We start from the raw sequence: 10360 nt of genomic DNA, 5'->3' as shown, positions 1-10360 counted from the left end.
GTTAGTTAGAGCATCGATTAGGATGCTGCTCTCGATCCTGGTGAATGCCCATTCAACGTCGTTCGTATGATCTCGATGTAAATCACACTTTAATATTTATAACTCGGTGTAAATACAACATACTATAAATTTTGTTGAACGAATCTTTAAACTTTACGGAATTAACCATAGTAACGAGTACAGGTATTAAAGCTCCATTTTAAAACAAAAAAAGGTAGCCCGCGAAGTGACCCTTGGCATCTTTTTTCTCCCTTAAAACTGGTTACTTTTTGTCTGAATAATTTTTCAATACGACTTCAAATTTTACAAAAATTGCGTCGGTCACCTTGTAAGAATTACCCTGTATATCGTTTCATTATTGTAATTTACACAAGGAGGAAGAGTGATACAATATAACTACAAAAATTTGTAAATGTATTCTTACAGTCTTATATACAAAGATTCTTTAACTTTATAAATTATTTTTTTTTTAATGTATTCTCCATTTTAACATTATCCTAGAATAAAATAAAAAACTGATTTTAACATAACATAACATAACATAAGCAATTATTAATACAAATTATTTAATAAAATTATGTATTCGCGTATTCCGGACGTTACTGTAGTAATGTACACAACGAGGAAGACTTATATCTCGTAGATTACAAATTATATATTATAAAATAATTCATTCATTTGTAAAAAAAAAATAAATTATTCACCAGATGCTATTGTGTGCGCTGCAGAAATTAATGTATCGTGAACTTCTCTAGCATATGCAACTTGTGCTCTGACGGTCATTAAAAATTGAGGATAGGTCAAAGCAGGTCCTTCTTGCACACCCACGGTATCTGTACGTGTTGGTATGACGGATACTGGTAGGTAGCGTACAGCACTGGAATTCTGTGATAAACACTCTATAGAAGTTTTCAAATGTAATTCTATTTGATCACAGATAGAATAAAATTCTTCCATATTTTTATTAAAACGGTGGTCGGGTTGGTCTATACCCTTAAGAGATCCGACATCTACTAAACTATTTTGATGCAATGTATGTGCTGCAGTTTTAAGAGCTATGGCTAACGTTTCTCTTAACGGACCAATCAATGATTTAACTTTAGAAATATTGTCAAGTTTTTCCTGTGCTTGTTGCTGCTGTTGTTGTTGCTGTTGTTGAACCTGTTGCGGCTGTGCTTGCTGCGGGTTTTGAGGAAGTTGAGGATTTACAGACTGAGTCATCTGTCCTACCCCGATCGCTCCTGGTTGTTGAATAGGAGGAATGTTCATATCAACCCTAATTATATTGCAATTAAAAGAAATTATACTATTATATTAGAATAAATTTCACACAAATATATTCTGTATGTTTACATAATATTAATAATTGCAGAAATGGCATTAATACGCAAACTGTTATAACAGATCAATTGTAACCTTAAAGTGCGATTCAATGGAGATTATTAATTCACCGCTTATTAATGTTAAATTTATTTTGATGAGTTCCAGTATATCTTTTTACATTGACATGAACGAAAAAGCGACAAATGTACATGGAATTTTACCTATTTTGTTACAAAATATTTGTAGAATACATAAAATACTTTACTACGTTCAAACTGATTCCAACCATAGACTAGTTATAGTACCATCCACACGAAGAATGTTTAATTTCATTACAGTCCACCTTAATCTGAAAATACAGAAACAGAACATCAAAGGTTCCAAAAGATTCTGATAAGAATAGTTTCTGTAAAACTACCCTGTGGTGGAAATATCAGGAAATATCCTTCGAAAAAGGTCATCGCTCATTAAGCCGCTCTTTGAGCGGGTTTTAGTATTAGTGGCGCCATCGGTGGCAAGACGCCCAAGTTTGTAGTGAAAATAGTTTCCACCGTTTCTATAAGATGGCGCCAACGATATTTTTTAAACAAATATTCTTTATTTTTCATAAATGCATAAATAATATAATTCCTTGCTTCATAACACTACATTACACTAGCTAATATGTTAAATTTATCATTTTTATAAATATTATAGTTATTTAAACAGCAGTAATTATCGACCCCTTTTGTTAGTTTTGTCCACTACAAACTTGGGCGTTTTCCCACCGATGGCGTCACTACTACAAAATCCGTTCACAGAGCTGCTTAGTGAGCGGTAGAACCTTTCTAAATGCACCCATTGAAAACATTCTTTGCGTAATATCACAAATGGTCACAAAGTCACGAATATTTACTACAAATCGTGAGGTCTCACAAAGTTTAAAGTGCCTTTCAGTTTGGAATGAATACTTTTTTAAATTTTAATTGTACAGATGAAATAGTGAGTAGATAACGATCATAAATTTCGTCAATAAAGTATACACAGAATAGTGAATATTCTATTCTCAGACAAATAAATGCATATTTGGTATAAGTTTATTACTCTAGCACAATTTTTTATTTTATTTGTACAAACTATTACAGTTTAATATTAATATATTTTCCTCGTATTCCAGTAAAATTGAAAATGCAACGGGAAGAAAAGCAATTGGATTCTGCCTTGGAGGCTATTATTATGAGAATAAACGACTTAAAAACAGCTATAGCTGCAATGATATTCAAATTGGAACACGAATACGAAACGTTAAATTGGCCTAATTTTCTTGATAACTTCGCACTTATTTCAGGACATGTAAGTAATATTACAAAACAAATTTCAAATTTTATTTTTTTATGATTTATTATAGATTATATTAATTTAAAATACTGATAAAGAATAAAAAAACAAGTAACAAAAGAAATATAAATGTTTTTTTCAAATTCTTGAATGTAGTAAAGTTATACAATTAAATTTTTTATATAAATCTGTTTAATTACAACTAATTTTAATTAAAATAAAAAATTATAGTTAACTAGCCTCTCAAAAATTCTTGGTCATGATAAACCACCGAACCTGAGAAACCTAACAGTTCTACCATTACGATTATGTCCTGAAAAAGATGAAGAACTACTTCGATTAACTGAAGGCAGAATTTCTACGTTTGCTCATGACCTAGTACCAGATTATCTACGCACTAAAGTGGAGCCTCAAGCTGAACAAAAAATGATACAGCTTGAAGCAAAAGCTGCAAATTTAAATTATGAAACTTCACATGTAAGATAACATATTTTTTATTTATTTTCTACATATACATAAAAGTTGCCTATGAAATACTATTTACAAATTCTCTTTTTTTATAGTGTATGTAAATACATCTAAAAATTTAATTCAAATCACTCTCAAAAATATTTTAAGACACGGATACAATTGTATGTCTGTATTGTGTAATTGTAGAAGCTTAAAGATAACTTAAGATGTTCTATTTCTCTGTTAATGTGCTAACTAAACAACAACTAGGACTGCAATGTAAGCTACTATCAGCTAGCTTTCAGCTTCTATTAGTTCCATTCGCTTTGGACTGAAATTGAAATTGAAAAATTATATTTGAATGGTTTATTTGTGAATTTTTATTAGATTTTATACCGATGCATATTTTAAAAAACTAAGTATACAACTATATAGATACATTTATACATGTTCATATGTATAAGGTTATACACATCTTATAGTTATTATTTAATGAAAATGATTTTCCTTCAATAGTTTACAGCATTATACAAGCAAACTTTTGTAATCGGTCCATTTAGCGAGTGGAACACCAAATATCTTGTTTTCTAAAATATGTATGAATTTCATCATTTTCAGAAACAAGTGGCGCAATACACAAAAGTTATTAGTCATATATGGGATATAGCGAACAAGGCACGCGAAGAATGGGAAAGCGAAGCTGGATCTAGAGGAACTCAAGCTCAAACTAGTAGTACAGCTGATACTCATGCTCTTGTAGCAGCTGTGGGTATGGGTAAAGGTCTAAAGGTAAATTTCATTATATGTATTTATTTATTTATTCCAGTACGCGTATATTCAAGTTTGTTTATTATAGTCTGATTCTGTCCAAATGGTTCAGTCTGGAGTCAATTCCGTACCTAGCGGAATGATGGTTGGTAGGCCTGGAAGTCAACAATCTCCAGGACAGGGATCTCTCGGAAATCCATCTCGTAAGATATTTATTATAATTTATTTAATTTTATGCTAATAATACTATTTTATAATTAAAATTTATATCTACAATCATAATAAATACATCTTGTACAATTACAGTGGGACAAATGAGTAAAGCTCCAAGTACAATAAAAACTAATATTAAAGCAGCATCGCAAATTCATCCGTACAGATAAAGTATATAAATTCGTCTAATTATAAAAACATAGAAAAATATGTGTTGTAAAGGTAATATTTTATAAGCTTTACTATTTTTTCCAAGATACTATTGCATACGATCGCGGAGATAGTTGTTTGTTCATAACTGGAATAATTGTAGCATCTAAACCCTGTTCATGCATCCAACACAATCGATCTCGAAGAATGAACGACTCCGCCGGTGCTTGTAACATTAGTTGTAAAGCGGTATACATTTCTACAACTTTTAGTTTACCGCAATGATTTTTCCATAATTCTATCATCTTTTTCTCATGTACGTCAAGATTGGATTGTACATCTAAACAATATTAATTTAGTGTGTTAATATTATTTATCAACGATTTATAATTGAATTTGTAATGTACTTGTACATAATGTATATGTTTAAAAAATGTGTTTTGATACTGTGTAAATTAATAGAATTGATTGTAAACATATTAAAAAACGTATTTAACTAAAATAATAAAGAATATTATTACCTTGTTCTTCGCTTTCCTCGCTTTCCTCGCTTTCCTCGCTTTCCTCACTTTCCTCGCTTCTCAGTGATCGTAAGATATACCTATTTAACGAATCTTTAATGTAAGTTTCGAAATTTAAACACTGGGATTTTCTTGTTCCTTTACGAGTACGTTTCTTAAGATAGAAACCATCTGAAATGTTTCTTTATCTGATAAATCAATGTCAAATTATTACTAAAAACAAATAAACAAGCACTCACTTTCACTTGCATATAATTGAAGAACTGCCCTTGCAAGAACATAAAATGAATGTTGACTGTGAGTTTCGACAGACATATCATTCCATCTATCCGCTGGTTCTTGGCACGCTAATCGTAAAAACGGTTGTCTTAAAAACACACCAATGTCAACATTAGCATCCAGAATTGCGGATTTAAGACAATCAGATAAAGGGAAATTATTAAAGTATTGCTTTCCGGTATTTATTTTTGTACTTGTCGATATCGATAATTTATGGTAACAACAAGAAATCATAATAAAAATACGTGCTGCTTTCATATCGAGAAATATTTTTGATGCGTGTATGCTAAGATCACCACAAGCATGCAAGCCAATTAAACAAACATCTGAATTTTCTTGAAATTCGTTATGTAAAATAGTCTCTATCATTTCGACAGAGTTACACGTTAAATCGCAACAATAGTATTTAACGTATGCTAATGAATCAGGATACATTTTTGCTTGTCTGTTTCTAGCTTTATTTACATTTGCTTCATTTTTTTCTAATCCAAGAACTTTGTAATTATACAAATGGTGTAATAATTGGCAAACGTATCCCTATAATGAAAACATGCATGTTTGTATACAGACATGTTAAAATAGAGACACATCACTTATATAAATGCGTATTTCTCACCAAACCTGCACCAAAATCAACGATAATTTTAATTTTATGTAATGCGCATTGTTTATGCACTAAATGTGCCAAATGTACTATTTCGTGCTGTTTTTTGTCACTGAGTCCTATTTGGAAATTTTTCGGTAATGTTGTCGATGAGACGGTATTTATAGGCGGTAATCTATCGATATATTTACATTTTTCAACAAAATTTTTTAAACTTTCTGGCCATCGTGGCTAAAAATGAAACAATATCCTGTATTTTATTGAAATAAATTTACATGAAAAGTAATTATATTTATTCACCAACCTCTATCGCTTTTTTTACGACAGTAGCGTTAAGTTCTTGATTTTCTAAAGCTTGCAAAGCATTCAACCAATCTTTTGGAAATGAATCTAGAATTCTTTTGGCTAATAAATCAGTAACTGGAGTGCTATAAAGCCATTGTGTTTCAAAAAATAAATTTAATGCATCCAGGAAATACTTATTTTGGTCGCATTTATTTACACTCGCCATCTAATATAAAAGAAGACAACTATAACATAACGCTAACTTTTATTCTTTAATTACAGGAACAGTTTATTCAGGCATTATGTATGTATAATTTGCAAAATTGTAATTTTTATAAGATTTATTGTATAAATTAATTACATGTGAAATGAAAACTTAATTATGCTGAATACTTTCATTTGACTGCTCGTGCTTGAGTTTGTTCTTCTTGATTTTGTATTATCCAATTTTCTGAGGTCCTATTTAGTAACTCATCGTTAACTGGTCCTATCAACGCACGACCTACTCTAATGTCGCTTTGACCAGGTTGTAAATATTTTTTAGCAACATACATAAGTTGATCTTTAGTTACAGCTTTTAATTGGTCCCTTTGTTCTTGAATATCATCGTCTGTTAAGTTACGCGTAAATTTAACCATTCCACGATTACTCGGAGGAACCGGGGCATCGAGTTGTTGAAATATTCCCAATTTTGCTTCGTCGATATCGCTTTGCGGTAATGAATAATTTAACAAAAACTCATATGCATTATCAAACAAATCTAAAGTACGAGTAGAATTAGGATCTCTATAAGAGTAAAAAGTAAAGATTCCATCTGATGATAGCCTTGCACCACCGCCATAAGCACCACCTTTTTCGCGAATTTCTGGATGTAAATAAGCTGATGTGATCAACTTGGAAAGTACTCGTAAAGGTGCATAATCTGAATCTGTGTATGGAACCGTTAAAATTGCTTTTGCCGCATAATTTACTGTGTACGGTAATACGTAATGAATACCATTTTCTTCTATTTCGATATCTTGATTATCGGTGAAGATATATGTATCTTCAGTTGTGCCTTTCAACGACTTGTAAAATTCAGTAATACTATCCAATATGTTGTCTTTATTGCTTCCAGATAAATTTATCGCTGATCGCAAATGTTGTTTATTCAAAACTTGTTTAGATATCTCATGCATTTGATTTAATATAGAACTTAAATCGTGCATTTGGGCTATTTTTTTCATTCTCGAAACATATTGTAAACCTGATAAACTTTCCTTAAAATTAGTAACAGGTGAAACTAAACTGGCTGCAGTGCTCATTGCATACACATGTCCTGAATCCGCAATTCCATTGATCAAATCTGCTGCATTTGATTTAACAAGCGTTTCAAACCTCTGAATATCCGACAATTCAATATTATTAAACACCTCTGACCACAGTTTCCACATATCGGTTACATTACGATCTAAACAATATGATTCTATTAATATTCCTTCCTCATACTGCAATAAATTACTTTTGTGTTCGACGACGTGACTCATAAAATGTAAACCTCCAGTTTTTAATCGTATTAACTGATCAAAATTTCTGTAATCATAATTTTTTGTACCCATCCTTGCGATAATATTGTTAAAGAGCGGTATTAAACTTTTTAATTCTGCGCTTAAACCTTGCGTATTGAGAATTCCTCGATAGTAACAAACGTTATTTGTTGGTTCAACAGCTATTTGTAATGGAACACCAATAACTTTTGAATCTGTATGCTCATATCGTTCTACGCTTGGTTTTATGTCTTCCACTTTCAAAGTAGGAAGAACATTTACATCTTCTTTTTTCTGTTGTTCTTGGAGTAAAGTTTGACCATCGACATAAATTTGGTCTAATTCAGCTTTGGAAAGTTGTTGTAATTTTAAATCTAACAATTTACGTTCAGCAACCATTTTATCGTAATCGTATTGTTCGGATGGTAACATCGTTAGCGTTAATTTGTGAGTATTATCCATTAAATATTCTTTGACTAATTCTTGAAGGTACTTGGGATTATTCTTCATTTCTTCCCTAAATTTCCTAATTGCTTCGTTAATTCTCATCGACTGTATAAGATTTCCTTCGTGATTCCATAATGGTGTTAAATTAAAAAGTAATTGTAACCCAAAGTTAGAAGACTGATGTTTTACATGCAGTTCAATACTATGCAAAACTGCTTCGATATGATCTTTTTCAAAGCCTTGTTCGATACTTTTTTGTACAGTTTCATTAAAGATCTGTTCTATTTTTTCAAAGTTTTCTGCCTTCACGCCAACTAAACTTACAACAAACATCGTGTCTTTACAATGAGCGGTAAAACCTGTTGTTGGACCAAAAGCAACTCCCAAACCTGATTCCACTAACGATTTATAAAATGCTGAATTTGGACCTTTTAAAAGAAGCTGAGACAGAATATGTATTTCAAAAGTTTTTTGTATATCGATTATATCATTGCACAGATAGGCAATACCTATGCTACCTTGTCGATTAGGATCCGCGATCATAGGATCTGGTCTACACGTAATATGTTCTTTTCTCGGTTTATTCCAACGTTTTTCTGAAGGAACTGCAGACATAGATGTATCAATTTTGTCTGTTAGAAGTAGGTATTGATCGTTAATAAATTTTAAATGATCTTCCAAAGGAAAATTGCCGTACGAATAGAATCGGCTATTAGAAGGATGGTAATAAGTTCGATGAAAATTAATCAAATCTGTATGTCTCAGATTAGGAATAACAAGAGGATCTCCTCCAGAAATTACCGCATATGTATGACTAGGTAAAAGGCTATTCAGTAATCGTTCGGCTAGTATGGATTGATTTTCATTGAAAACACCTTTCATTTCATTAAATACTACTCCTTTGAAAACAATGGGTGAATTTCTATCATTAACATCTGAGTGTTCTAACCTCCAGCCCTCTTGTTTAAAATCAAGTTCTCGAAGATTTGGTTTAAACACCGAATCCATATATACAGACTGTAAATTTCTAAAGTCTTTTAAGTTTTGTGTAGAAAATGGATATATAGTGTAATCAGGTCCTGTCATAGCATTCATAAAAGTGGCTAAGGACCTCCTCAGCATTTTGAAAAATGGATCTCTGCAAGGAAACTTTTCGCTACCGCAAAGTGTAACATGTTCCAAAATGTGAGGTAAACCCGTAGAATCTTTTGGGGTAGTCCGAAATCCAACAGAGAAAACATTGTTACTATCGTCTCTGGCTAAATGCAAATATTGCGCTCCGCTACTCAAGTGAGTCAATCGCACTGCAGTCAAATGTAGTTCATCAACTTTTGCAATTTCATCTACTACAAAGCCATGAATAATTTGTCCATTTTGAAATTTATTGAATTCATCTTGAGTTAAATTTATTTCATGTTTTGTAGCTCTAAATGTTGCATTCTTTTGCAAATGAAAATTGCAGTGCTTAATATATTGTTGCAATCCTAACGGACGCAAATAGGACTTCTGAGATAAATTCAATATTCTCAGCATTGTTCTGTAGTACCCCGGTATCTGGAAAACATCAAAGACATATAACCTAATCACGATATTCAACCAAAAGTAAATAATATATAATAAAAGAATTTTAGAAACTCTAAAATCTTACCAAAATCAAATGCCGAATACGTAAATAATAGTATGTGTACTTCGCAGAACAAATACTCGTATATTATTTATTTTTTGAAGTTAAAAGAAAAGACACTATGTACATATTTACGTGACTTTCATTAGACTTTATATAGATATTATACACTGCATAAGATTATTTGTGTTCGATTAAAAAATGATAAACATTTACCGGTTAAAATGAATTTATTCATTCTTAAGTCTAACCTTTATTCAGCGCTGTAATTGAAAAAAACGTTGCAGTTGGCCGCTACACATTAGAAGATTAATTCTTCATGTTGCATATAAATTAATGAACTTTCTATGTAGTATCACGTTTTCTAGCTGTTTCTAGCCTCATTCGTCCTCATTGATCACCATTCAAGATAATTCAAGGGCAGTCAAGATTGTACAAAATTGACAGAACGAAATTTCCTAAGTAATAGTGGCGCAATGGGTGCATCCAGAAAAGTCACCGCTCACTAAGCCGCTCTGTAAGCGGATGTTTTTCTACCAGTGGCGCCATCGGTGCCAAAACGCCTAAGTTTATAGAGAAAATAGTTCTCACAGTTTTTATAAGATGGCGCCACTGGCACCATTTAGAGCGATCACTATGTTTGGAATCGAAAAATTTGTAAGCTCACTTACTCACAGAGTGGCTTAGCGAACGGTGGCCTTTGTAGGAATAAACAAAGAAGGCATTTACGTTCTTTACCGCAAATTCGCCACCACTCTAACCTAAAATCTAACCATAACTCAGTCCATAAATTCTTACTTTCATGATTGAGATCTCTCTAACTCGGTACTCGAGGCCCTCTACAGCCTGCTAA

At 31.9% G+C, this 10360-nt stretch overlaps 4 protein-coding genes across 13 annotated transcripts; 1 reads left to right on the top strand and 3 right to left on the bottom strand.

Annotated features, from left to right (window-relative positions):
- Window positions 1–458: 458 nt before the first annotated feature.
- On the bottom strand, window positions 459–1759 carry LOC128886995 (mediator of RNA polymerase II transcription subunit 29). Of its 6 annotated transcripts, none has more exons than XM_054142375.1 (3): window positions 1742–1759; window positions 1545–1672; window positions 459–1276 (listed from the first exon to the last, which is right to left on the bottom strand). In XM_054142375.1, exon 3 carries the CDS (start codon window positions 1267–1269, stop codon window positions 697–699), a length of 573 nt encoding a protein of 190 aa, XP_053998350.1. In that variant the 5' UTR covers window positions 1270–1276; window positions 1545–1672; window positions 1742–1759; the 3' UTR covers window positions 459–696. The 6 variants fall into 6 exon arrangements, with proteins under 6 accessions (XP_053998350.1, XP_053998354.1, XP_053998355.1 ...); XM_054142379.1 differs by having other exon boundaries at window positions 459–497; window positions 705–1276; window positions 1545–1755; XM_054142380.1 differs by having other exon boundaries at window positions 459–1241; window positions 1545–1756.
- Window positions 1760–2149: 390 nt separating this feature from the next.
- On the top strand, window positions 2150–4523 carry LOC128886933 (mediator of RNA polymerase II transcription subunit 8). 4 transcript variants are annotated; one of them, XR_008459934.1, is made up of 7 exons: window positions 2150–2304; window positions 2480–2655; window positions 2872–3117; window positions 3709–3879; window positions 3947–4061; window positions 4165–4293; window positions 4385–4523. XR_008459934.1 is itself a non-coding variant. In XM_054142214.1 (7 exons), exons 2-6 carry the CDS (start codon window positions 2491–2493, stop codon window positions 4239–4241), a joined length of 774 nt encoding a protein of 257 aa, XP_053998189.1. In that variant the 5' UTR covers window positions 2150–2304; window positions 2480–2490; the 3' UTR covers window position 4242; window positions 4328–4469. The 4 variants fall into 4 exon arrangements, 3 of the variants coding, with proteins under 3 accessions (XP_053998189.1, XP_053998190.1, XP_053998187.1); XM_054142214.1 differs by having other exon boundaries at window positions 4165–4242; window positions 4328–4469; XM_054142215.1 differs by lacking the exon at window positions 4385–4523 and having other exon boundaries at window positions 3971–4061.
- LOC128886931 (methyltransferase-like protein 25B) lies at window positions 4063–6137 on the bottom strand. Its single transcript, XM_054142210.1, has 5 exons — window positions 5930–6137; window positions 5638–5856; window positions 4982–5558; window positions 4743–4913; window positions 4063–4561 (listed from the first exon to the last, which is right to left on the bottom strand). The coding sequence occupies exons 1-5, from the start codon at window positions 6134–6136 to the stop codon at window positions 4314–4316; spliced, it is 1422 nt and encodes a 473-aa protein (XP_053998185.1). The 5' UTR covers window position 6137; the 3' UTR covers window positions 4063–4313.
- A 19-nt stretch (window positions 6138–6156) lies between these two features.
- On the bottom strand, window positions 6157–9957 carry LOC128886927 (presequence protease, mitochondrial). 2 transcript variants are annotated; one of them, XM_054142206.1, is made up of 2 exons: window positions 9759–9957; window positions 6157–9437 (listed from the first exon to the last, which is right to left on the bottom strand). In XM_054142206.1, the coding sequence occupies exon 2, from the start codon at window positions 9414–9416 to the stop codon at window positions 6306–6308; it is 3111 nt and encodes a 1036-aa protein (XP_053998181.1). In that variant the 5' UTR covers window positions 9417–9437; window positions 9759–9957; the 3' UTR covers window positions 6157–6305. The 2 variants fall into 2 exon arrangements, with proteins under 2 accessions (XP_053998181.1, XP_053998182.1); XM_054142207.1 differs by lacking the exon at window positions 9759–9957 and adding an exon at window positions 9532–9659.
- Window positions 9958–10360: the final 403 nt, after the last annotated feature.

The sequence above is a fragment of the Hylaeus anthracinus genome, unplaced genomic scaffold (genome assembly GCF_026225885.1).
Source record: "Hylaeus anthracinus isolate JK02 unplaced genomic scaffold, UHH_iyHylAnth1.0_haploid 11985, whole genome shotgun sequence".
Taxonomy (NCBI): Eukaryota; Metazoa; Arthropoda; class Insecta; order Hymenoptera; family Colletidae; genus Hylaeus; species Hylaeus anthracinus.
The sequence above is the reverse complement of the archived record's forward strand: the minus strand, read 5'-3'. Positions and strand labels throughout refer to the sequence as shown.

Excerpts from the sequence above, each read along its gene's own strand:
- LOC128886927 (XM_054142206.1), bottom strand. The coding sequence starts at position 9,416 with ATGCTGAGAATATTGAATTTATCTCAGAAGTCCTATTTGCGTCCGTTA.
- LOC128886931 (XM_054142210.1), bottom strand. The coding sequence starts at position 6,136 with ATGGCGAGTGTAAATAAATGCGACCAAAATAAGTATTTCCTGGATGCA. Across the intron at positions 5,559-5,637 it reads TTGATTTTGGTGCAGGTTTG|GGATACGTTTGCCAATTATT; the intron begins GTGAGAAATACG and ends TTTTCATTATAG. Across the intron at positions 4,914-4,981 it reads TCAATTATATGCAAGTGAAA|ATGGTTTCTATCTTAAGAAA; the intron begins GTGAGTGCTTGT and ends GAAACATTTCAG.
- LOC128886995 (XM_054142375.1), bottom strand. The coding sequence starts at position 1,269 with ATGAACATTCCTCCTATTCAACAACCAGGAGCGATCGGGGTAGGACAG.
- LOC128886933 (XM_054142214.1), top strand. The coding sequence starts at position 2,491 with ATGCAACGGGAAGAAAAGCAATTGGATTCTGCCTTGGAGGCTATTATT. Across the intron at positions 2,656-2,871 it reads TCGCACTTATTTCAGGACAT|TTAACTAGCCTCTCAAAAAT; the intron begins GTAAGTAATATT and ends AAAAAATTATAG. Across the intron at positions 3,118-3,708 it reads TAAATTATGAAACTTCACAT|AAACAAGTGGCGCAATACAC; the intron begins GTAAGATAACAT and ends CATCATTTTCAG.